At 40.4% G+C, this 24,314-nt stretch overlaps 2 protein-coding genes across 3 annotated transcripts in view; both read left to right on the top strand.

Annotated features, from left to right (window-relative positions):
* SACM1L (SAC1 like phosphatidylinositide phosphatase) overlaps window positions 1-15,439 on the top strand; it is a 33,675-nt gene extending 18,236 nt beyond the window's left edge. The window contains exons 7-20 of the mRNA XM_059818267.1: window positions 1,582-1,615; window positions 4,417-4,518; window positions 5,295-5,380; window positions 5,529-5,615; window positions 6,078-6,146; window positions 6,236-6,315; window positions 8,287-8,385; window positions 11,468-11,606; window positions 11,834-11,903; window positions 11,992-12,064; window positions 12,530-12,623; window positions 12,708-12,800; window positions 13,469-13,526; window positions 14,223-15,439. Of these exons, the coding sequence (XP_059674250.1) occupies window positions 1,582-1,615; window positions 4,417-4,518; window positions 5,295-5,380; window positions 5,529-5,615; window positions 6,078-6,146; window positions 6,236-6,315; window positions 8,287-8,385; window positions 11,468-11,606; window positions 11,834-11,903; window positions 11,992-12,064; window positions 12,530-12,623; window positions 12,708-12,800; window positions 13,469-13,526; window positions 14,223-14,359 (1,221 nt within the window). The 3' untranslated portion in view covers window positions 14,360-15,439. The remainder of the gene's footprint in view (window positions 1-1,581; window positions 1,616-4,416; window positions 4,519-5,294; window positions 5,381-5,528; window positions 5,616-6,077; window positions 6,147-6,235; window positions 6,316-8,286; window positions 8,386-11,467; window positions 11,607-11,833; window positions 11,904-11,991; window positions 12,065-12,529; window positions 12,624-12,707; window positions 12,801-13,468; window positions 13,527-14,222) is intronic.
* Window positions 15,440-17,426: 1,987 nt separating this feature from the next.
* SNRPD1 (small nuclear ribonucleoprotein D1 polypeptide) lies at window positions 17,427-24,243 on the top strand. 2 transcript variants are annotated; one of them, XM_059818966.1, is made up of 4 exons: window positions 17,427-17,488; window positions 18,202-18,278; window positions 20,972-21,163; window positions 23,611-24,243. In XM_059818966.1, exons 1-4 carry the CDS (start codon window positions 17,475-17,477, stop codon window positions 23,685-23,687), a joined length of 360 nt encoding a protein of 119 aa, XP_059674949.1. In that variant the 5' UTR covers window positions 17,427-17,474; the 3' UTR covers window positions 23,688-24,243. The 2 variants fall into 2 exon arrangements, with proteins under 2 accessions (XP_059674949.1, XP_059674950.1); XM_059818967.1 differs by having other exon boundaries at window positions 18,202-18,280; window positions 21,097-21,163.
* The last annotated feature ends 71 nt before the right edge of the window (window positions 24,244-24,314 follow it).

Raw genomic sequence — 24,314 nt, 5'->3', positions numbered from 1 at the left:
ACTTTGTAGTGACTGTACTAATAGAGGACGAATATACTTTTACTGTAATTATACAACAGTTTCCTTTAACTCTGTCTCTTATTTCAGACAGCCAGAATCGAGTATAACATGGCTATTCATCTTGTAATTTAGCACAGTGGCAGTCTTCCGCTTTCAAACTTCTGACATTGTCAGTGTCCTCAGTGGTACATCTAGTAAAGCTGACTCTTTGGAAGTGTCTGCATTTGAAGATACTGTGCTTATATGAATGAATGGGGAAGCTACACCGCACAGCATACGCTTCTCAAGCTTTTTTGAAGTTTAGCTACTTACTTATCTTTAGGTATAGGCAAGGTTCAGCTCATCACGTTTTTAAGACTGGCTAGCATCTTTCTCCATGAATGCAGTCTGATCTCCATTTGTCTAGCGAATAGGTCATAAAGCTGATAATTAAGACTGACAGTTTAGATTCTTTAAGTTTATTTCAAATGAAGACTAGCAAGTGTAATCTTTGAATTCACTCAGTCCAGCAAATACAAGTGCATGACCATGAGCCGCAACTGTAGTACCTCAATGGCCAGACTGATCTAAGCTCCTTCCTATTAGAGACTTCAGATGTGTGTTAAACTTCTCCAATTGTCTGCACTACAGCAGCCTTTTCTCTCTATCAGTACTTCTTATTTATTGAAGTGAATGATGCAGTGCTTCTATTTCCATCTCTGTAACCTGTGGAGATGTGCTCTTACATTAGACAACACTGTTCCAAAAGGCTGGATTGTGCAGTGCTTCTGGAATGTGAAGATATGAATTAGCAAAGGGCTGTTGTGCATATTCTGGAGGCATATGACTGAGTACATGGTTTGGATAGTGCTAAGCAAACAAAGCCTGGGAAATGAGAGAGGAGCTGTGGTGGGAACAGCAAAGAAAGCCAAGCGTTGCTGGTTGGTGAAAACAGACGTAGGAGGCAAAACACACAAGTTGAAAAGGGAGATAACTGATATGTGAGGGGAAGCATGACCTAATATTGACTACAAGTGGCTTGCTGTAGTAACAGGTTTAGGTAATGAGGTGTGCTATTTCTGACTTCTAGTATTGGAAAACTTTAATTTTAGTTTTTTCTGAAAGACCAAGTTATTCAGGAGTGGCAGGATGGGAAAAACCGTGGAACAAGCATTTCAAGTACTAATCGCATAAAGGTATTCCTTACTGAAGCCCTGTGTTTACTGCTATTGCTGCTTACGTCCTACTGTGGAGGTACAGCAAATACCATATCAAAAGGTTTTCAGTGTGTACTGCTTTGTATCTGGCGTGTTTGTAGAAGAGTAAATGCCATGTATAGGAGGACAAAGCAGTTTGGTTTTTTGTCAAGGTCAATAATTAGGATTAGACTTTCACTTTTTCCCTACTGCTAATAAGGGTTACATATGTTGCTGTTTTCTTTGAACTTTTTTCTCAGAAAGAATTACTGCACCTTAAATAAAAAGTAAAGGATATAAAGTATATAAAACTATCAAAAAAAACCACCTAGACATAGTCACTCAAACACTAGCAGCCAAAAAGTTAATATTTTTAACATGTATTGTGCGTGTGTGTGTGTTTCAGATCCATAGGTTTGCTACGCCTGTGATGCACGGATGTATCCTTTTATGTTGTAAAGCTCAGTGCTGAAGATGGTAGTCTAACAGCAGCCACATCTGCAACCATTTTGCTCTATTAGCTATGTTGGCAACTATAACATAGAACACAATGTCAGAATTAAGTTGTAGGTTGCTCAGATATGAGCATTACATATTGTTTGATAGCCCACTCAATGTTAACTCACTCGAATATTCCGCTTTTAAGGCTTAATGTATTTAATTTTACAGGCATGATTTGCATAACTGTCTGTCAGTGGGATTGAAGGCGAAGATGAATATGGCAAATGCTCTCACGTCAGCCTTAATACTTTTTATCTTGCTATAAAGATACCTTCACTTAGCATTTACTTAGATTTAAAGTAAGGGAGAACAGTTTTGACTTGAAGGAGTCCCTATGGATGTTCCTGTTGATGAATAAAAGGATAAGGAGTTCTGCTGAAGGCTCCTGGAACGTTCCTCCTCGTGAGCTGCTCTGCCTGCACCAGTGCTTTGGGTAACAGACTTCTTAGCAAAGCAGTCATGAGTTTATTTTTGAGAAAGGGTGTATGCTGCAAGTAAGCCTAATGCTTTCTGGAGGCAGCATTCCTCGTGCAGTGTGTGATCAACAATAAGTCCCAGGTGCTCCTGAACCAGCAGCATGAAAAGGACTGGCAAGACTGGACAGAGCAACTCATGCTGCGTTCTCCTTAGTTCCTCCATTGCAAAGGCCCCTCTGGTATGTGCAGGGAACTGCTTCCAGACTGGATCGGTTGTTCTGGTAGGACTGCTAGCAGCTGGCAGATTTCCAGTCCTTCTTTCCTGTGATTTCATTTAATGCAAAATGTTGTGGGAGTGGGTGGAGAGGCAAGGAAAGATAGCAAAAGGGAAGTGTCAGAACAACCTAATCCTTATCCTGCAGGTCCTGGGTGGAAGAGTCTGGGTGGATTGCAATTAGCGATTGGCAGACTGCAATTAACACCTTCCTCTGTCCTATTTTCACTATATAAATAATTAACATAAGTAATGTATGTTTTGCTGCAATTTAATACTAACCAAACACCTTAGAGAATCCAGGAATTCAAAGAAACTGGATTTTTAGTGATGAAAGTGCTAGCCCTAAGCAGAACTGTGCCTAAGTGCCACTAGCAGTTATTTCACTAAAATTTTTCCCCCCGTATAAACCTAAATATATTTTGTTCAACTATCTGGACGGGGGTTCAAGTCTTGCAATGATGAGAAATAATGGACTGACTTGGCTAATCGGGACTTTGATCATCTAAAGCCATTATGTTTTATCTATGTTTAATATTTCCCTGGCTGCTCAAGAAAAAAAACCTTCTAAAGAACAATAAATTATGTCTTTTCCTTTTTTGTGTGTGTGGAAAGTAGCCAATAGCAAGTTGCCCTTTAAGTTAGGACAGATATTGCAGACAGAAAATGGACTGACTATTGCTAAGCAGCTAACTTTAGAGGTAACCTTTCTTTGCAGGAAACTGTTGGCTATGTTGGAAGTGTTGGAATAAAGGGTGTAGGATCTGGCAGTAATTTTCCAGGAAAGCAGAGGAATAGGTCTTTTTCACAGTCTAATTTATGAATTGTGAGAACATTCTGGATTATGTAGTGCTAATTTGTATTATATTTGTTTAATTTTTGACAAACAGTATTAGCACAAATGCACACAAGTCAAGATGTTCCATGTATGCAGTCGGTGTGCTCTTTAATGTAGCTTAGGTGCTCACGTGTGACACAGCTGCTTTGTGTCCTATTTGAATCATAAAGGCAGGATCACTGTAAAATGTGCTATTTTAAAAAAGAAAATACATCTTGTTTACTTTACCGACCTTAAGACAAAGTATCTAGATTCCTCAAAGAATAGAAGACTGCAGTATGCTAATACTGCAGCTTGCAAAAATTGACCATTTTGATCTTCTGCTTGCTTTAAAGTTGTAGGTTTCAGTTCTTACGGGCAAAGGATGAAAGCCTGTGAATCTACCTGGAGAAGTCATTCATGATGAATACTGGTCTTTGTTAGACTTGTTAGTTTACTGTAGTCCAAATAGGGCAATTATAAGCAGCACAGAACAAGACTCTAAAACTGAAACTAGTTGTCAATGGCCCCTGTTTGTTGATTAGGCAGATACACCATAACTTGGGACATGTTGGGTATCCAGCCTGAGCAGGAAAGCATTCTTGCGTAAGAAGTTCCCACTGGAGACTTAGTATGCGTTCATTCTTTTTCATTGCATGGATTTAAAAGCCAATCTTACCTTACTGCTAGTTCTGGCATCTGTAAATGTGGTGTATGTTGTACTTACAGGTGCAAGGTATAGCAGCCCAAGATACTCACTCTTCTAAAAGCCTAGAAAAGTTTTGGAGTGGTATTTTTTGTTAAAAGCAATAGGGGCAAGAAACTGTTAAGATAGCTTATAAAATCATGGATGAGATGGATGTAGCACTGAATAGCACTTCAGAAGTCAGTCCATTTAATGATATACATAGGACTATAAGACAACATTAATCTTCTTTAGAATCCCATTTTCTCAAATTTATAGCAGTTTTAATGTGTATTCATCAGTGAACATCACTGTCCTTTTGTGATGTGCATACTGATCCTAATACTAAGTTACTGTCTCAAGTTTAATGTTCAACTGTTACTAGTGTGAGAAATGTTTACAAGTTTCTTTGAATGTGGTTGCTTGGTTTCTTGATGTTTCCTACCTCTTGATATACCAAAATATGCTAATGATGTTTCCTACCTCTTGGTATATATAAATATATCCTAATGAAATTTTGGGGTTTTTTCCTTAGTGTTATTCATTAGTTATCACTATGCATTCTTGTTCTATTAATGGCAAGTGTTTTGACTGGCTGCTTGTTTCCAGAAGAAGCTGTTTCAGGGCTGGTGTACGCTACTATGTAAGAGGTAAAATAGTAAATGGATTTATTTTAAAATGCGAATTCCATCTACACATGTGACTTACCTTTAAGAGTAACTGCTGTGTAATGACTCGAACAAAAAATGCTTATAATAGTTTGTCTCAAGAGGTCCTTGCTCCAAAGAAAATATTAGGAACCTGTATAATGAACTGAAGCATGTTCTGGTATTAAAACTGACTCTTCTTTACTTCTCCTAGAGATAACTGCAAAAGTATTGTAGGGGTTTTTAACACTTTACTGTTTTTATTGGAGTTGAATGCAAGTGTGTAATAGTCCTTTTGGCCTAGCAGTAAATTCAACTAAGAGCATCATTGGTGCTGGCAGGGGAGCCCTGAATAGTGGTGTTCTCTAATTGTTTCAAATTAAAAAGTGAACAAGGAAATGGATTTAAATTACTTTTTCTGTTTTTAGTCCCAACTTACATGCTTTTGAAGAAATTGGTCAGTTTCTGCAGTACCATTGCTATTGAACTGTGAATATTTCAGTGTCAAAGCACTTGTATTTTATTTTGTATTAAACTACTCAATTTCTAGGACTATAAAGATCAAAATGTGTTAAGAACTGTGCTTCAAGTTAAATTTAGTAAAAATAATGTTAAACTTTTGCCAAAAGTGTGTTTAACTTACCATCTTCAGACAGCTCTGGTATTTTCATGCTTTCTGTGAGTGCTTAAAAGGGAAGAATTAGGAAGCCTTTTGCTGATAAACTGTTGCTGTTCTGCAGCCAGTCTGAGCTGGTTAATGAGGTCTTTCTCCTACATAGGTATTGATTCAGAAGGGCATGCTGCTAACTTTGTTGAAACGGAACAAATTGTGCATTACAAGGGGAGCAAAGCATCGTTTGTTCAGGTAAAGTCAGTGTAAGGAACTGCTCACTGGTTTAAGATATATAAAGATGTGCATGTGCACAAATAAGCAAACTAAACCAGTCTGCTTTATTTTTAAATGTCACGTGAGTTCATAAATTTTGTTTAAAATTATTTCCATTCTTTTGCAGACCCGTGGATCAATTCCTTTTTTCTGGTCTCAAAGACCAAACCTCAAGTATAAACCAAAGCCACAGATCAGCAAGTCAGTAAATCATGTATGTGAGTGTTCTTTGTGTCTTGGGGTTTTAATATATTTTTGTGCTCATGTTTATGTGATAGGGTAACAAACTGTAATCAGAAGAATAAAAATCAGCAATATTGGATTGAGCTTTATGTTTAAAAAGTAGTAGCAAGAAGCCTTGTACTCCTTAAGATGAGTTCAGAGCCTGAAAAAAATCCAGACATCAATGAGGGTGGTTTCTCTTTGGTTCTTGTTTGCAACAGTTTTTTAGTAGCTGCATAATACTTGTTATCTGTGGTGTGTTTAATACAGAGAGCTGAATGGACTGGGGGGATGAAAGTAGAAATGTGTTAGCACAATAGAGAACATCAAACACTTTTCTTAGTTATAAAACTACCTATGCGGTATCATCAGAAAGATGATTATAGAGATTTCTTGTAAATCTCAGATCTTAATAGTAGTGCACATCTGTCAACACATTTCCTTTCTCTTCTAGATGGATGGCTTCCAAAGACATTTTGACTCACAAATAATTAGCTATGGAAAGCAAATGATTGTCAACTTGGTATGCTTTCACTTTTTCTTCTGGAAAAAGCTGTTGTTATTTTAAGCAGGCTTTTGAGTAATACTACCTTTTTTTTTTCTTTCTGCCAGGTTAACCAAAAAGGTTCAGAGAAGCCTCTAGAGCAAACATTTGCGAAAATGGTAAACAGCATGGCAAATGGAATGGTCAGGTACATGTGAAGTTAAATGATACATTCTGTGTTAAAAGTTGAGTATTGCCTCTGAGACCCACAAAGTGATCAGTTCTTTGGGGGCCTTTACGAACTGTCTGATTTGTTTGAGTTTTACTTTTACGAAGTAACTTTGCATATGACGAATGCCCCTACCTCAGACCTCACAATCTAAGCAGAAGTGAGGCTGTGAATGTGGGACAAAGAGAGGAGACAAACACAATAAAGAAGGGAACTCAGAGACAATGGTAATGCCTGTATTGAAGTAATAGTGTGCTATGAGAACTGTGGAGATCTTTTGCGTTTTAGGAAAAAGAAATCGTGTCCTGTAGAAGTAGCTTCTGGCAAAAGGGCTTGGTTACATTGCTAACTTAGGGAGTGCTGAGTGTGAGCAAAACAGTATTGAGATAAAGGAGAAAACAGTAAGGGGAATGTGTAATTTAAATGTCTCGACCTTACTGTAACAGTGGGCCAAGAGAGTGGAGAATGCACCTTAATCACAAGAGAAATTCCATCTTTTTGTGGGAATCTTGAGTGCAGTACACAACTCTACAGCCTGCCTGTGCTCGCTTTCACTAATTTCTGGAGGGCGGGCTAGCATCCAACTCCCACAGATACTTACCTCTATCTTTTCCTCAAAATTGCTGTACAGTAGTATTGTCACTCAGGTATGTCAAAGGACAAAATCCTACCTGTAAGCAAAAAGGCATCCTATTTTAATAAGGATTAATTTCTATCTAAGCATAACCAAGGAATTGGAGAGTATAATCAAGATGCCCTTAAATCCTGACATACTTTGAATTTTTTCAAAGCTTTTTTTGCTTGTGTGATCCCCTGCTGCTGCCTTCACCAGGGTAGTTATAGATGTCTCTCTCACTTCTGTATGCTTCTTTTACTACCTTCAGGGGTGTGTTTGTGTTATTAGTGTGTGGGTGTGGAATTCTCTTTTCTTAAAGACCACTTCTAAGGTGAGCTCTTTCCTCACTCTTACACTTAGGTATTGATACCTTAGCCGTACAAAGCTTGTGGAATTCTGTGCATGTTTGCTATAAAGTCACGTGGTGGAAACCAAGATGTAAAATTCTGTCATGGTGTGTTTTAGAGGTGCTGCTTGTTCTGTATGTTAAAAAGTGGTTTTTGTCATTTTCTTAATGCTGCCAAAGTCCTTTTTCTTTGTTAATCGGTTTTGATGGCGTTTGCCTGCCAGACTAAGACTTGAGTCTTCAGTGTGTGTGTGTGTGTATATATACCATATTTCTTCACGCAAATAGTCTTGAAAACTTAGCAAATAATAGCTTTTGGATTATGAATACTTGAGGGGAGGAATGTCATGCCCTGTAATTCATAGCGAACGTGTATATATATGTTGAATCAAACACCACTCATCTAGAGCACTTCTCACCAGAAACAAATCAGCTGTTAAAATTTTGTTCCAAGTCAGTAGCTGTTTAATTTTCTTGTGACAGAGTAGGTTAGCTGTTTAAACAGAACCTGTCTCAGGTTTCTAGAGAGCTATCAAGGGAATTATGCTGCATGCCAGCAAAGAATGTTGCATTTCAACACTTGTGTGTCTCAAAGTGAACTGAAGTTCCCAATGCAGTTGCTTGGAAGAGAGGAGGGTCAAATAATCCTGGTGGGGAAAAAGAGATTAAATCAGATGCATATCCCTTCTGTACTTTCTGGAGGAAAAATACTAGCCAGAACATAGAATGATTAACTCAGATCTGAATGTGTGCTTCCCCAGACTAGTGGCATGTTGTAAAGATGCCACCATGCACACTAAGGGGTGCAGCCTCAGGAAGATTACAGAGCACTGACAAAATCCACAGATATTTGCTGGAAGCTGTCTCTAAAGAAAACCAAATCCTCTGTCACTACCTGTTTTATAGATCAGCCATTCCCTGTGGCGTTTTTGGAGACCTTCACTGCAGTACATACGTAATCTGAAAAGATGCTTCTCTCTCTGAACAGATATGTAGCATTTGACTTCCATAAAGAGTGCAGTCGGATGAGGTGGGATCGACTTCAGATTTTGATGGATCAACTAGCAGAACAGCAAGATGAATTTAGGTAAGGCCCTGTTCTTTCTACTTCTGTACTGTTAAAATGAGACCACTTTCTCATAGTTTCTATTGTCTTGAGTTAAGGCACAGTAAAACAAACCTGTAATCTTCTATAAAGATGCATTCTTATGTGCTATTAAGAAAGTCTCCTTAAGTGATATTTTTTCATCCAAGAGTAACTCCATGTGTTGTTGACAGTAAACTGTTCTGCTACATAGTGTCAAATACTTAACGCTCCTTCCGCAGGCATCTGCTCTCTTTTTAAGTGTTTAACACACATTGTGGCAGCAAACCTTGGCACTCAAACTGATTGTTAGCCTTTGCTAACATAAGTAATCCACAGGGAAACAAATTCTCCCTTTGTTTGGTCATATAAAAGTAGACTGAATGTCCAAATCAGCTTAGATTTTTGTTTAGTCCCACAGTTGTGTTGTTTTAAGCACTTCTTGGTCTTTGCTACTTGTAGACATGTAGATTGTTAAGGAAACTGTTTACTTTGTTCTGCTTTTCTGATTGCTTCCTTCCTGTTCCTAAAGTCTTGTGCCTAAAGCACAAAGCAGATCAGCTAAAACATTACAAAACTGGCAGTGGTATATTCTATCCTAAAAATGAGGTGAGCTGTGGACTAGAATAGGAGTCTTATTCCAGGCAAGAGATTTCATTCATGAAGGCTGTAGGAATACTATAAATTAATCAGATGATAGTGAATATTCTCTGCCCACCACTAAAAAAAGCCTGAAAAACACCTGAAGAGCTGAAGAATAAATTGTCTTTGAGCACTTCAAATAAGGAGAAATAAACATGTAGGTTGCCTATGCAGCAAGGATCCTTTATTCTTAGAGTGAATACTGAATCACATAACTTGTTTAATGTCATCTGCCATTGGAGGCGCTTAAAAGAACCAGACTTCCTTGAAATGCAAAAAAAGGGGGGGGCGGAAGCCATGTGTCTCTAAAACAAGACACAAAAATGAAGGCTCTTCCTCAAGATTAGGTTGGCTCTACCTTGCCTAGTTTTGTTTCATCTTGAGTGACTATTGCTTAAATAGGAACAGAAAAGTCTGAGTTCTGATATTCTTAGAAAATAGTTCTGCAACCCTGAGGGAGGTAAACAACTCTGTTTTCTGCAGGTTAAATCCAGTTGTGAAAGGCCTGTCAGAAAGGAGAGCTGGCTTGCTGGGTTTTGGGGGTGGGGGGAGGTGTTGGGTTTGGTGGCTTTTTTGTTTGGTTGATTTTTTTAATTTTTTAGAGCAATTATAGTTTAAGTGCTGCATCTCCTATCCTGTTGGGGATGTTGGTTGATGAGAAGCTCAACATGAGCTGGCAATGTGCACTTGCAGCCTGGAAAGCCAGCTGTATCCTGGGCTGCATCAAAAGACGTGCGGCCAGCGCGTCGAGGGAGGTGATTCTCCCCCTCTACTCCACTCTCATGAAACCCCACCTGGAGTACTGTGTCCACCTCTGGGGCCCCCAACATAAGACAGATATGCTCCTGTTGGAGCGAGTCCAGAGGAAGGCCACAAAAATGATCAGAGGGCTGGAGCACCTTTCCTGTGAAGACAGGCTGCGAGAGTTGGGGTTGTTCAGCCTGGGGAAGAGAAGGCTCTGTGGAGACCTTATAGCTGCCTTCCAGTACCTGAAGGGAGCCTTACAAGAAAGCTGGAGAGGGACATTTTACAAGGGCATGTAGTGATAGGACAAGGGGTAATGGCTTTAAGCTGAAAGAGGGTAGATTTAGATTAGATATAAGGTTCCAGTGAGGCACTGGAACAGGTTGACTGGAGAAGTTGTGGATGCCCCAACCCTGGAAGTGTTCAAAGCCAGGTTGCACAGGGCTTTGAGCAACCTGGTCTAGTGGAAGGTGTCCCTGCCCAGGGTAGGGGGTTTGGAACTAGATGATCTTTAAGGTCCCTTCCAACCCAAACCATTCTATGATTCTGTAATTATTAACCAGAAATGTCTACTCTTCAACAACACTAATTGTCATAATACTAGTTCTAGGCAAAGCTTGGGAGGAGAAAGGGGAAAATGAAGATTTCACAGGTGTTATTGTCTCCTTTAATCATACAACAATGTAAAACTTGGTTTAACAAAATTAGTTCTCCAAAAATGACAAAAATGGGTCTTGTTAACACAAGGTTGATCAAAGTAAATGCATATGCTTCTAAGGCTCTTGATTTTAGCACTGCATGACTCTAAGACTTTATAATCTTAATGCTGTACAGTAACAGTGGATCATGTGCTAGTCCACATTCAGAGTTCATAATTACATAATGGAGTAACTTAATCTACAGAATATGATCTGTATAGGTAACTGGAAGTTTAATGCCGTGGCAGGACAAGTATAGTTCTGTCCCATTCACACATCCAACTGATAACTTGATTGGCATATTTGTTTTGCCAGCTCAGTTATCAGAATACTTGCATGCAATTCAGTATTTAAAATTATCTCTTTGTTACAATTACTAGAAACACCTGGTTTAGTTGATTAAAAAGATTGAGGTAACAGTTAGCATATGCAGTTGCAAGAGGGAACATCTGGTTCCCCCAGATCTTCACATCACAAAGAGAAGAGTAAGTGACAAGCAGTGGATTTTCAGTAGTGGCCTTAAAGATTTGAATGCCTTTCTGGAAGAAGTGTGCCTGACAGTTTATATGACTTTTTATGCAGTGGTGACTGGATTGAACCAGGTGTATATAGATCTGGTTACTTCTGCTGTTACGCTTTACTAATGATCTTGATATCTGTGGAGCTAGGACCCTGTAATAACTGAAAAAAATAAAATGCAAGTCACTGGTTTTGCACCAGAAGCTGCTTTTCCCAGTGGCAAATAACTCAATATTGCTGGTTGGCTGTCTAAATGCTAAGAGTGAATACTGCCCTGCGATTACTAAATGTTCATATATTGATGCTGTTTTTCAGCATAGGAGGGGAAGAATTCAGGGAGGCATCAAAGGTCAAAAACATGGCTAAGAACTCCTCATATGTTCAAGACAACTGTGTTTTGCTTGCTAGAATATTTACTTCTGAAAACGTGTGGTTTATATGGACTGTTATCTATTAATACTTAGGTGGATTCTATGTGTTAGTTATTTTCTAGTTGATTCCGATGGTAAAATTGTGACTCAGCAGGAGGGAATATTCCGCAGTAACTGCATGGACTGCCTTGATCGGACTAATGTGATTCAGAGCTTGTTAGCACGTCGATCTCTTCAAGCCCAGCTTCAGGTAAATGTTTTATTCTTGTTTAACAAGCTGGAAGAGGAGAGAAGCTTTCCGTTTGGAACAGAAATGTAATTTTAACACTTCAATAAGAGCTTGCGTACTTGCATTTCAAGTAAGTAGTACAGTAATTCATTGGCCAGACTCTAGTTTAATAAATACACTTTCTCTGAAAGCAAATCCTAATTTTTCAAGTGAATTACTAGTGAGCCTCGATATGCTTTTTGTTCTAGAGGCTAGGTGTTCTGCATGTTGGACAGAGAATTGAAGAGCAAGCAGACTTTGAGAAAATCTACAAAAACGGTAGGCTGTTTAGAATTCAAACAATCACTTTTTTTCCAAACAGAGTAAGTAACTTCCTTAATCTTTCTTAATGTTTTCCTATTCACAGCATGGGCTGATAATGCTAATGCTTGTGCCAAACAATATGCTGGAACTGGTGCCTTAAAGACAGATTACACAAGGCAAGTCAGCCTTTCTTGTAAAGGCCTTCTGAGTTTTTGGGCATGTTTGGGATTTCCTTTAAGTCTTCACATCTGAGAAGGTTATTAATTTGATGCTTAGGCCGTTAATGAGTTTTGCAGTGGTTCAACTGGTAAAATGTCAGAGTAAAATCTACAGAAGAACACCATTCTTCACTGTGCCTATATGAAAGGAGAAAAGGCTATCTGGAAATAAAACCAAGAAAAAAATGTGCCTCTTCAAGGCACACTTATATTGTGGGATGGAGAGAAGTGTGATTTACTTTTAAACTTTGTTAAAAGTATGTGTGGTAATAATGCAGAGGCAGCACTAGATAAATGTATTTACGTGCAGGTATTCATTAAACGTAGTGCACATGTGAACAATGAAAGAACTGTAAATCTGAAATTATCTTCCTGAATTTTATAAATCTATTTTAAATATTTTTCAAAACCTTCTTTTTGCAGAACTGGGAAGAGAACGCAGTGGGGCTTAATAATGGATGGCTGGAACTCATTAATACGTTACTACAAAAATAACTTTTCTGATGGATTTAGACAAGTAAGTCATTCTTTTAACTGTGGGGAAACGTATTTGATAAACATTGCTGTGTATTTTAACTCTTGCTCTCCTTTTCTCTTCCAGGATGCGATTGATCTCTTTCTTGGAAATTATTCAGTGGATGAAGTAGAACCTGCTAGTCCTCTACATGTCAAGAAAGACTGGAAGTTCTTAGCTGTGAGTATGGAGATTATATTCTTGATTGGAGAAACATGTGTAACCTTTTAGTCATTTCCTTCATATGACTAATTAGAACTTGTCTATTTAGTAATGAAGCGTCCCTATAATCTGGTTATGTTTCTATGATACCTGCTTATAGGACTAAACCCAGACTGTTCCCTTGACAGAAAATGGAGTGTCCTTGAGGTACTGAAAAAACTCCCGCTTGCTTTTTTTTTTCAAAAAATCTGCTTCATCGAGTGGAAAGAGAAATTCTACTAGTCACCAGCAATGACTGTTTCCTTCTGCAGAAGAAGCTTGTGGAGATCTCTTCTCATACTTCATGCAGAAGCATAGACTGTAACACAAAAAAACCTGGTTTTTTTTCCCCTCCCCCTTCTATGTTGTGAAATTGGATTTGGGGACATTACGGGTTAAATTAGTGCCTGGTGTATCTTTTAATAGATAGAAGGTGTATTTTAATTCTTAACGTAGTTATTGAACACTCTTCCAGATTTTGGAACTATGCAAAATTTTAGTTGTACCTGACAGCAGGTGAATTGGCAATTAAAGCAACTTTATTGCAAAGCAAGTAAATAGCTTTGCAGTACAGCCCATCTGAAAGGAAATTAAGGAATATATGTGCTACTATATCAAGTGATTATTCTTTTTTTTTCTTTCCCCAGTTGCCTATTATTATGGTGGTTGCTTTCTCCATGTGCATTATTTGTTTGCTAATGGCTGGTAAGTCACTATTGAGTTTAATTTCACAAAATTAGCTTGCTTGTGTGTGGACTTTCTATAAATGGTTACCAGAAACTATTCAGTATAAAATTGCTTCTCAGTCATACTAAAGGTGTTTGAGCATGGCTCTGGAGATTGAGGGTTAGCACTAATCATTAATGTGGAAAAACTGAGGTACTATAGAAAACGATGTTAAAACTTTAACAAAAAGTCACTTAAGGGGCAGTTAATTGCCCCCAGATTTAGTTGTACCTGAGTAGACATCTAGCTTTATTATAGGCTGGATGAATCCCCGGAAGAATACCTACCTAATTTTGGGCAGAAAAACAGTTCAGAAAAGTCAGATATAGGCATAAGCCTGTTCTGATGGATGTCCCCCTAGTCTAAATCTGTGTTGGGAGTTGTGAAGGTTTTTGCCTTCTGCTTTTGCCTTGAATTTTCTAACATTAGTGCCAATAGAGTTCTTGACTCTGACTTCTGTAGCTGTTTGTTCATAGTGTTCTAAGAACTGTGTGGCAAACACACCTTTCCTAGGTAAGGAAGTAGAAAAAGACCCCAGTACCCATGAAGGACTTCTAACTTCATTTGACAGCAGATTTCTGTGGGAGGGCTGGAAATATTTTGCTTTTGTACTAAGAAAACCTCTCTCTGGTCATTGGAGATAATGAACTAAAATGTTTATCTGACTCTTAACAGGTGATACATGGACTGAGACACTGGCCTATGTGCTTTTCTGGGGAAGTGCAAGCTTTGGAACTTTTGCTATCATCCTTTACAATGGCAAGGATTTTGTAGATGCACCCAAGCTGGTCCAGAAAGAGAAGATGGACTGAATTTGTGTGTGTGGAAAGCGGCTTGGTACTGAGGATTCCTCAAGCCACACTTGGAGTCTCTACTAACCTGCTTTCCACACCGAATAGTGGTCTTTTAACATTCTTCCTTGGCAGCGTGGGGGTGGGGAGGGGGGAGAAAATCATGTCCTTTGGTGGTAGCTTTCAACTGAGACTTGACTTGACAGTCTTAGTTGCAATGGTCTTTGGAATATTGCATTAGTGGAGGGGGCTCCACTCTTACTGAGGTAATGTGAAGATGAAAGCCAGCATTTTGGTGTCTGGAATGTTTTAGGGCATAATTGGACTGCTTAAGCTCATAGTCCACCTGGGCTGTTTCAGCTGAATTTTTGGTTTCTGGCTTGACAGGAGAGAGCTCTGATGCTGTTCATGTGTCAGAAGCCCTAGATGTTGAAGTATTCATGATGGAGCTTCTAATCGTGGTCTCTGAACAAATACAGCTTCATACCAGTAAGAAGTTTAGTTCCAAGACTTACAGCTGGATCACATTTGTTGTGATAAAGTCCATGTTAAGGAGTCCTTCGTGCATATTTGTGTGTAGATTCTTTTCACTAAATATAAAAGATCTTTGAATCCTAATGCTCTACTAAAATGAGCTTTTTGTCCTGTCTTGTTTATCTAGGACTGATGCAATATTCCACTAATCATTGTTTGGGTGAAAGGATGGTGTAATTGGATGTTCCTGAAGTTGCAAATATCTTGCACTGATTCAATATTACAGTCTCCAGATGATGATTCATTAGTTAGTGAGCTAAAACACAGAATTTTCTTTCTAAAGGTGTAAATGAAATCAAAGAATGTAAAAATCCTTTGCAGTGTTTATTGAACCTTCCTTATGCTAAAGGTCCAAAGTATTCCATTAGTTTAAGAATGGGTCACAACATAAAAGGTGAACTTCATATTGTTTTGCTAGTCAGCTGCTTCTATTCTTGGTTATGTTGAAATAATTTATGAAAGAAGGCATAACAACCTGAGGAGAAATCATTTAGCCTAAACTCCATGTTTGCACTTGGGAGCAGCAGCTTGCTTTTCATGCATGATATTGTAACACACTCATGAGGAAAAAAAGCGCTACAGAATAATTTGTGCTGGTTAATAATAAATGTGTGTCTTTTAAATTTAGTGCTTCCAAGCTGTATAAAAATAAGTAATCCTAATCAAGGACCAATTTTAAACTATTTTGTCACTTATTTTATATGGTTTGTTCAAAACCAGACATGGAACTGCTTAAGGCGCTGTGCATTGTTTAATATTTCCTGTAAGTACAGCTGTATATTCAGATTGCGATTATAAAATTTAAATGGGGGGAAGGGAGAAACATGTAGAATACTAGGACTAGCACAGTTGTCACTATTGAAGCTAGAACACAAAACACTGATACTCCAGTGTTTCCTTGTGTTATGACTGAAAATATGTACAGATTTTTGCAGCTGTTAACTGTTCATTTTAACATTGATTGTTTCTGGAGGCCTCTCTGGGTTTTGTGTAAACATAACCTCTTCATAAGCACTAGTACTTGCAAAGTATCTGTTTGCTTCTAGATGCTGTAATGGAAATACCAGTTGATGGTTAACTGGAAGATCCTCTAACTTAAAATTTTCAAAGGTGAACTCCATTATGGGCACAAAGTACAAGAAGATCATAGACTCAATATTTGACAGCAATGGTTTGGATGGCTCACTGGCAGGTGGTGTTTGAAACTCTGCTTCGTTGTCTTGCAGTCTAGAACTAAGTCTTTGCATCTTTGGTGAAGAACTTCTTGCAGCAAAGACCAAGATCGAATTGCTAATATAAAAAGTTTGTAAGACATGGAATAATGTAGGTTTTGGAAGTTGGAAGGCACCTGTATTTCAGTGCTTTCCAAAGAGTCTGTGTTTCTAAAATCACAAACGGTGTACTCATAAATGACAATAAAATGTTCAACTTTTCTAGATACACTGTCTGTGGTGCATTTTGTTCTTTGGAGCAGACTGTGCCCGAATTGTTCCTTAGGAGCTATTTCTCGCCAAAGAAATGCTTCGGTTTTGTCTCTGCTCATTGCACGTGAGGATCTTGCTATTCTGTGCTTCAATATTGATGGTCTTGCACCGTTCCCTATGCAAGAGTTGGCGTTGGTGTCGCATTCCAGTCTTCATTGCCACACTTGGAACTGCTGTGCCTGGATTTCTCTGCTTCATTTAAGTGTCACCTCTGCTCAGTACTGGTGGTGCTCTACTTCTTCCCTCACAAGGCTGCTTCAGCGGTTTTTACTGACCACAGCAATAGGTGCTGGGGGTGAAAATTCAAGTTGCATTCTCCCTTTCCCTCCCTCGCTGCAGGCACGCATTGGCTCGCTGGTATTTATTTTTTCATTGTTGTGCTGTGGTATGTTGGGCAGGTGCCTGGGCCTGTGACAAACTGGACCTTGAACTGCCCTTCCCCCGTGCGCGGGTTCTGGGTTGGGTCTGTCTGAACCCCTGATGAAATAATCCGTGTTAGCGTGGTGTACGTGTGCTTCTTACGGCGCTGGGGCTTCGCCGCATGACTAGGTTCCTATGTCGGACACAACTATTACTGTTAAAATTTGGGGTCCTGAAGCTGTAACTTTTTTTTAAATAAATTAATTCTTTAAAGGTTGTACTTTTTGTTTTGTTTGGAAGCTTTTCTTGAAGCTCAGCCCAGGTTTAAAAATCAAATGCTTTAAAAATACTTGAACTAATTTTGTCTAAAAGGTAAGGCAAGAGTAGCCGTGACATCTTAGGCAAAGCTTGACTTCCACAGCGCGAGGCGGCGCTAACCGCACTTTCCCCTCAAGCCGAGCTTAGCCACGCCCCCGCGGCTCTACCCCGCGCATGCGCCAGCAGCTGCGGCGCGCTTCTGGGCCGCCGGGGGCGCTGGCACCGCCCCTTCCGCCCCCCGCGCGGCGGCGCTTCCGCCCATTCATCGCTGTCGACCGCGGCCGCTTCCTGGCGCCAGAGGCGGCGCGGCCTGCTCCGAGGAGGCCTCCGCACCGCCCGCGCCTCGGGGCCTTCCCGCCTCGGGACTCTCCTCACCCCCGCGGGGCGGCCACTGTTCCCTGCCGAAGGCCGCCCGGCCGCAGCGCCGGCCTCCCGCCGCCATGAAGCTCGTCAGGTGAGCGGATGGAGGCGGATTGCCGGACGCCGGCCGCTGCGGCGGCAAGGAAGTCCGCGCGCTCAACGGCCGCCCCTGAGCTAACGGCCGCCTCGGAGGGCCGCTCCCCCACCCCCGGCCGTTGGGGCGGCAGTGGCTGCCCGCGGACCCCTGGGCTGCTCCGATGGTGGCGGCGGCGGGCCGTCCGACCGGCCGGGCTGGGCCGGGCCGCGGGGTGTGCCGCCGAGCAGGCCGACACCCGTTAGCTGGCGGTGGGGCTCTGCTCTCCCGGGCCGCTGCCTTAGCCCTGGCCTGGCGGCCTGGCACAGCTGTGCCGCAGGGGGCTGGGGGGCTCCTGGAGCGGGGCCTGCGCAGGTTCCTCGGTAAAACCACCGGTTTTTGGGGGGAAAAAAAGCCCAGATTTGGTTAAGTTACTTGTCTGAGGTATAATAACGACCATTTGGCCTGGAAGTAGGATGCTGGATTCAACAGTGTATCAGTCAAGCGTCCTAGCTGCCGGTGGTTAGGTGGGACATGGGGTTTGTTCGTGTTTTTGTATGGCGCTCTCATGTAATGCTTTACTAAACATCTTCAGCAGAACCTGTGAGCTCTGGGAATGCTGTCTTTGGAAGCTGGAGATGTGTGAATACTTAGTGCATATTAGTTTTCTGTATCAGGATGTTAAACATGTAAGGCTTTATGTGGGCGTGAACAAATTTCTGCTTAATTTCTAGGTTTCTAATGAAACTGAGCCATGAGACTGTGACCATTGAACTGAAGAATGGGACACAGGTGCATGGAACTATCACAGGTATGGCAGGATGGGAGACTATGGCAAAGTATCACCCATTACCTTTCTACTAACAATTGGCAGCCGTCGTTTGGGCTGAGCTTTTTTGTTTTGCACTCCCTCTTGTGGGGAATTTCTCTGTAAGATGCAGGAGATGTTCTTTTTAATTGATGTTTTTATGTGCAAGCTTCAGGTGTGTTTGTTGCAGAAGAGTCTGGACATTGGCGGAAGTTGCTGGGAGATAGGAAATTTGCTGTAGTCCCGGGAGCCCCTGAGCCTGACTGCAGGCTTCGCTTACAAACAGACTTGGGGGCAAAAGAAGTAAACTTTTCCAAACAGTTGGCAAAGCTGGTGTATGTGTGGTATTCTCTTAGAACTTTAGCAGCACGATAATGCTGGTGAGGTAGTTTTACTACCGTATCAAACTGATAGTGGATATACAGCTAAATTTCTGTAAGATGTGTCAGTATATTTGACTTTCATTTGTGAAACTGTAATAAGCTATAGTCATATAAAAATGTTACAGCTGAATTGCTAGAAGAGGCGGGACTTTTTTTAATGGTAGTATAGATAAATGGTAAACGTTAAGTGTTGATATGGTCTTAAATCAGTTAAACTTTGTGTGTAGGCAATTTTGATCTAAAAATTAGTTATTCCTATTGAGCGTGTTTTAACTCTGGTTAAGGTGAACTTATGGAAATGCATCTTTGCATATACTTGCACTGATTTCGTGAAACTGATTTGAAAACAGATAGCTTGATAGGGGGTACAGGGCAAAAAGGAATGCTGGTGTCAAGAATTTGGTCCCCTGCTGTTGCCAGAGGTCTGTCATATAATAAAAGTTTGTGGGTGTTATTGTCTAGCAGGCGCTTCTTGATATCACTGAACTGATAGTTGCAGGAAGAGCCTTGATGGTTCATTATATGCTTCTCATATGTATTGAAAAATGTGCAGACTATTTTGTTTGCTTTAATAATATTAGTGATGGATATTGTTCCGAGAACATTGACGTTGGCATTAGTTTAGAGACTATCAGGTATGTAGGTGGGGCTCATTGTATTTAGTGATGCAAACCCTTACAGTTAAGTTGATGAATGTGCTTGATTTCCTTTCCTTCACTCACCCCAGGCTACTTTTAGAAGCTCTTCTGCCCAGACACTTAAAAAAAATGAAATTCAAACTTGGCAGGGTTGTATTCCAGGGGATTGCTTAGGTGCTTTCTTGGCCAGTAGCAGTCTGCTGAGATTTGGCAGTTAAAAACTGGCATTATTTTGCAGCTGGATCCATCAGCTTTGATTAGACGTGAATGCGCCACCCTGATATCTGATTGCAGCATGCTTTGTTGAACCCAGCTAGGTAGGAAGCAAACAAACTGCTTGTCTCCTGACCTCGGTGCTCTTGCAGGCTTAATTATTGAGCAAAGTCTCTCTCGTTTTCTGCTAAGAATCTGTAAAAACTGCGAATGCAATCCATACTCCTAAAATGACGGTCTTCCCTTTACATTGGTACGCAAACTATGGTCATAATTGCTGTGCCGTCTGCAAATGGTGCAATCTCCTCTTCCTCTCTGTGTGTCAGTTGGCCAGAGCAGGCATGCTGAAGGGGCAGGTTTCATGTAATGCGTATGTTACACAAACTAAGGGGGCAGGTCAGGTGGAGTGCAGGTGTCAGAGAGCTGTGTAAAATCTAGAAGTAAGTGGAGAGGACAGAAGAATATATGGAATAAGCACAGCACAATGGTTCTTCTGGTTCTGGCCTGCTACTCACTTATGTTATTTACCTTGGTAAGACATCTTACAGTTTGTCTTTCCATGTTTATGAAGCGAGACAATAATTATTTTTGCCACAAAGGGTTGTTTATACAGAAGTTTGAACACAAAAGATCTTGCTCACGTGGGTGCCCTGTCACTGAATTAGCAGGTGTTTGTAAACTACAATTTCCCATCTTTTGCCTAGATTTTTGATTGGAAAAAGTTACTCTCATTTTGATCTTCGTAGTTTGAGATCAAATCCCATGCAAGACTTACGATATGCAAAATAAAAATTAATATAGGGTGCTTTATAATGCATTTCAAGGCTGTTATTCAATACATGCATTCAGCTGAGGCTTTTTTCTGGCTTCAGAGTATGCTTAGCACTGCGTAGTGGGCACACTACTGATTCCAGACAATTCTTACGTACTGGCTGTTCACGGAGTTTGTAACCACGACAATTGTTCCTTGTAGTAGTGTATTTTACGTACTTTCATAGAAGATATCACACTACTATTAGATGTATTTTATCAGAAAATAAATGCTGCTTTGGCAGTTGGACTTTTTCTAAGGCTTACAGGAAGAGGAAATGATCAGGTTATTTTTTCTCCTCAAAGGTTTGTTTTGCTTCTTTTTAAAAGAGTCGAAAGACTAGTATTGGACTTCTGTAATAATCAACAGTTTATTTGTTATTCAAAGGAATTGTTTTAACCATTTACAAAATTGTTATGGCTGTCGATCTCTAGCAATGAGGTATCGAAGGCAGCAATTGATAAATTAGCGAGCATAATTTAAGAGAGAAAAAGACACGTAGTTTCCTTCAGTTAGAGGCTTAATTAATAAATGGCAGAAGCAGGCGTTAATGAACAGGATAAATCTTGAAGCATGTGCATACTAAAAAATAGCCAACAAGGGACCATCTTAAAGGCATTCATCCCTGAAATTAGACTTGTGTTGTTTCAGGAGTGGATGTCAGTATGAATACGCATCTGAAAGCAGTGAAAATGACACTGAAGAACAGAGAACCCGTACAGCTGGAGACGCTGAGTATTCGAGGGAATAACATCCGATACTTCATTCTGCCGGACAGCTTGCCTCTGGATACTTTGCTAGTGGATGTTGAACCAAAAGTCAAATCCAAGAAAAGAGAAGCAGGTTAGTTTGTGCTTTCCCAGTCTGTGTTTTTTCTGCCTTTGTATGCGTGTTAGTACTCTGAATCTGAAGACATCTGATTTGAGTGTCTTCATACCTGCATTTGGCAGCTATTTCTTTCATCTTTGAGGGTTTGATACTGAACTGGCAAAGTCTGCCTTGCCCACCTTCTTAGCATCTGTAGAGCTTGCTTTCATGTAAATGGCTTTTCATACATCTGTTTTAAAAAATGTGAATGTTTTTAAGCTTGAGTAAATCGTAACCTATCCCAGCCTCAGAGTTGACACCAAAGAGATTTACATTTCCTCTCCTCCGAATGTCTGCTGTGTTTCCCCAGTTTGTATGGGGAACTTCCCATAGCCTAATGAGAAAGTACAGAGCAGCTTCTTGAACGGTGCCGAATGCTTCACTGAAATCTCACTTGGTAGTGGATAAAAATAACCTGTCAGAGAACTGAATTTGAGGGATTTTAGAATCTGAGGGAGTCTAGGCTTTATTCTGATGAGCAGCTCTCCAGCTTTGGCTCCCAGTAGTGTTCCACTCTGCGTTCTTCCTGGAGCTTTTTTTCAAAAGGCTGTTGAAGAAAAACCTTTTCCGTAGAAGCCTAACAGTATAGACAGTAGTTCAGTTTTAATTCACACTATTGAAGATTAATATCCAGTAAACCCCAGAAAATCTGTAGGTTGCCTTCAGGCAGTATACATTTTGCCCAACGGCTAATCTGTGTGTTTTTAAAATAATAAGTTTTAAGTGAAAGCTAATCGTGCTCTAAAATATTGTCATACCATTTCTCCTGTAATTAGCATTTAGATATTTGGATCTGCAGTCTTTGGTCCATGCATATGTTATCAACTGGTGTGCTTACCTTACTGAAGTGGTATAAGGAACCCCCCGACGTGTGCATGACAAAGTGCAAGTGTTAGGGCTGCTGTCTTTATAGAGAGTAAGGATAAAGTTCCTGAAAGTGTTTTGCTCTTCTCATGCCCATTAAAAAAAACCTGACCACATGGAGAAATTGGAGTGTGGTTGGATTGCTTTTTTTCTGAACCTCACCATGTGATGTGAACAAGAACATCACTGTTTCTTTTTAACTGTGAAGAAAGAAAAGGAACTGTGATAGCGCTATTTACCTCGGTTTAATACTCCTTGCGTCTTCACTGTACTGAAGCACTCTCAGACCGCAGCTGCTTTGTGCTGCACTTTGCCTCACCCTGTAAACGCCCTTGGGCTTCAAAAGTGTGTAACACATGGTCTGTCCTGGGCAAATGAAATTGTTGGTGGAAGGCAGGATGTAGGCGGCATGTGTGCCTTGGGTCTGAGTGTGCTGGCGCTTAGTGATCACCACTATCTGCTGATGTGTGTAGATGCTGTAATCACTGAGTCAGGTGTTGATGCTTCTGTGTGTTTTATGGAGAGTCAGACTATTACCAGCAAAACAAGTGACACCTTCCTTCTCTGCTCTTTCTGTCTTCACTGTGTTTCTAACCTGCATATCCTCAGATGGAACAGAGTAATTGTTAGAGCCTGCATCTTGAATGTGGATGCTACTGTGTGTCCCTTGCCCAGCCACCCACTTCCACAGAATTTTAAGTTTCTTGGTATCTTTTTGAGCCTTACATTGACAAAGGTGTTTGAAATTAACCAGTAATTTCAAAAATTCGTAGGGTGGCCTTGCAGCCTGATGGAGGAGATCGTATTTCTTTAGGAAAAAGGGGTGAAATGACATGTTATCACCATATGGATCATATGACCTCCAGCAGTTGCTTGCAGCCTGAATTATTCTGTGATTCTGTCTTCCCTCTACCATGAAATAGCAGTATTTAAAAGTAGGAGCACACAGCCAAGGCCTTGGCCTGAGAATCATGTTTGAAATTGGCAGAGGCATCACTGAAAACAGCAGGAGCTGCTTGGTGCTGGGATCCTTTCAAAACGCTGCCCTTGCAAATGGTGCCTGAGAAAGGGTGAGCTTGGGAATCTCACAGCCTGTTAAAACTCGCTTTTCCCTTTAGCAGCATACTTTATAAACCACAATACGAGTTGTGGCCAAAAAAAAATCTTTTCCACTGTAATGAATAGTAAACAAAATACTCTGTCTTGCATCTGTGTTTTCTGATGCCTGAAAAACTAGATTTTACAAAAAAAAGAAGAGGAATCGTAGTTCTCTGTCAGACTTACCCTAGCACTTGGGAGCAGCCAACTGTTTTATCCCCTTGTTTTCTGCAGTGAAGCCAAAGACAGGCAGTAGTCTGTGGAAGTTCTATACTGAAAAACCTAACACAAAAGATGAAAATACTGTCCAAACTTACTGAGCATTAACAGCCTTGATACCTGACTTAGTGCCTCCCTGTGATGAGACATTATGTCGTTTATGCTTGATGCAGAATGCTTTAATCAAAATGAAAGTATTCCTGGGTCTCACTTGATTTATCCTTTTTGTTTCACTTGCTAAGTTGCTGGAAGAGGTCGTGGCAGAGGCCGTGGGAGAGGCCGAGGTCGTGGAAGAGGAAGAGGGGGTCCAAGACGGTAACTTCTCACCCAGAAACTGTTACCAAAATCTGGGCAATTTCAGATATTTTCTTGTACAGGTCTTGTTTATGGTATTCATTTTTAATAAACTGAAATGTGAAAAAGTTGTATTTCCTTTGTTAGTGAAGTCTGGGGAGGAAGGCATGGCCTGTTTCTAGAGGCTGTTGCAGACCAAGCATGTCTTGTTGGGTATCACTGTCATGATCAAGATTTCACCCACCCCTGAAGGCTGTACAACTACCTCTTGCTTTTTGCCCCAGAGCAAGAGACTTATGTTGGTGTGCTTTAAGAATGTTTGTTCAACATTCATCCCTCTTTTATAAGGCACTTGCCATCTTCTCATGGTTACATAGTTAAGACACTGTATTAAGAACTGCATCCCATGAGTGTGTCTCTAATGTCTCTTTAAAGTTCATAGATACAATTTTACTGTTTTCTATTACATGAAGCTTACAATTTAAACATGTTGCTTTCTTTATAAAATGTTCACTTAGGGAAATTAACCAGTTCTGTGGAACTGCTGGATTGTTACATCTCATGATTAAAGTATACCTGGATATGAACTTTGGCACAACTAATTATATGGCATACTTTTGTTTGGGTGGGTCTTGCAAAGTGGCTTTATCAC

Source organism: Gavia stellata, chromosome 6 (genome assembly GCF_030936135.1).
Source record: "Gavia stellata isolate bGavSte3 chromosome 6, bGavSte3.hap2, whole genome shotgun sequence".
Classification (NCBI taxonomy): domain Eukaryota; kingdom Metazoa; phylum Chordata; class Aves; order Gaviiformes; family Gaviidae; genus Gavia; species Gavia stellata.
This window is presented reverse-complemented; position numbering and strand designations above follow the sequence as displayed.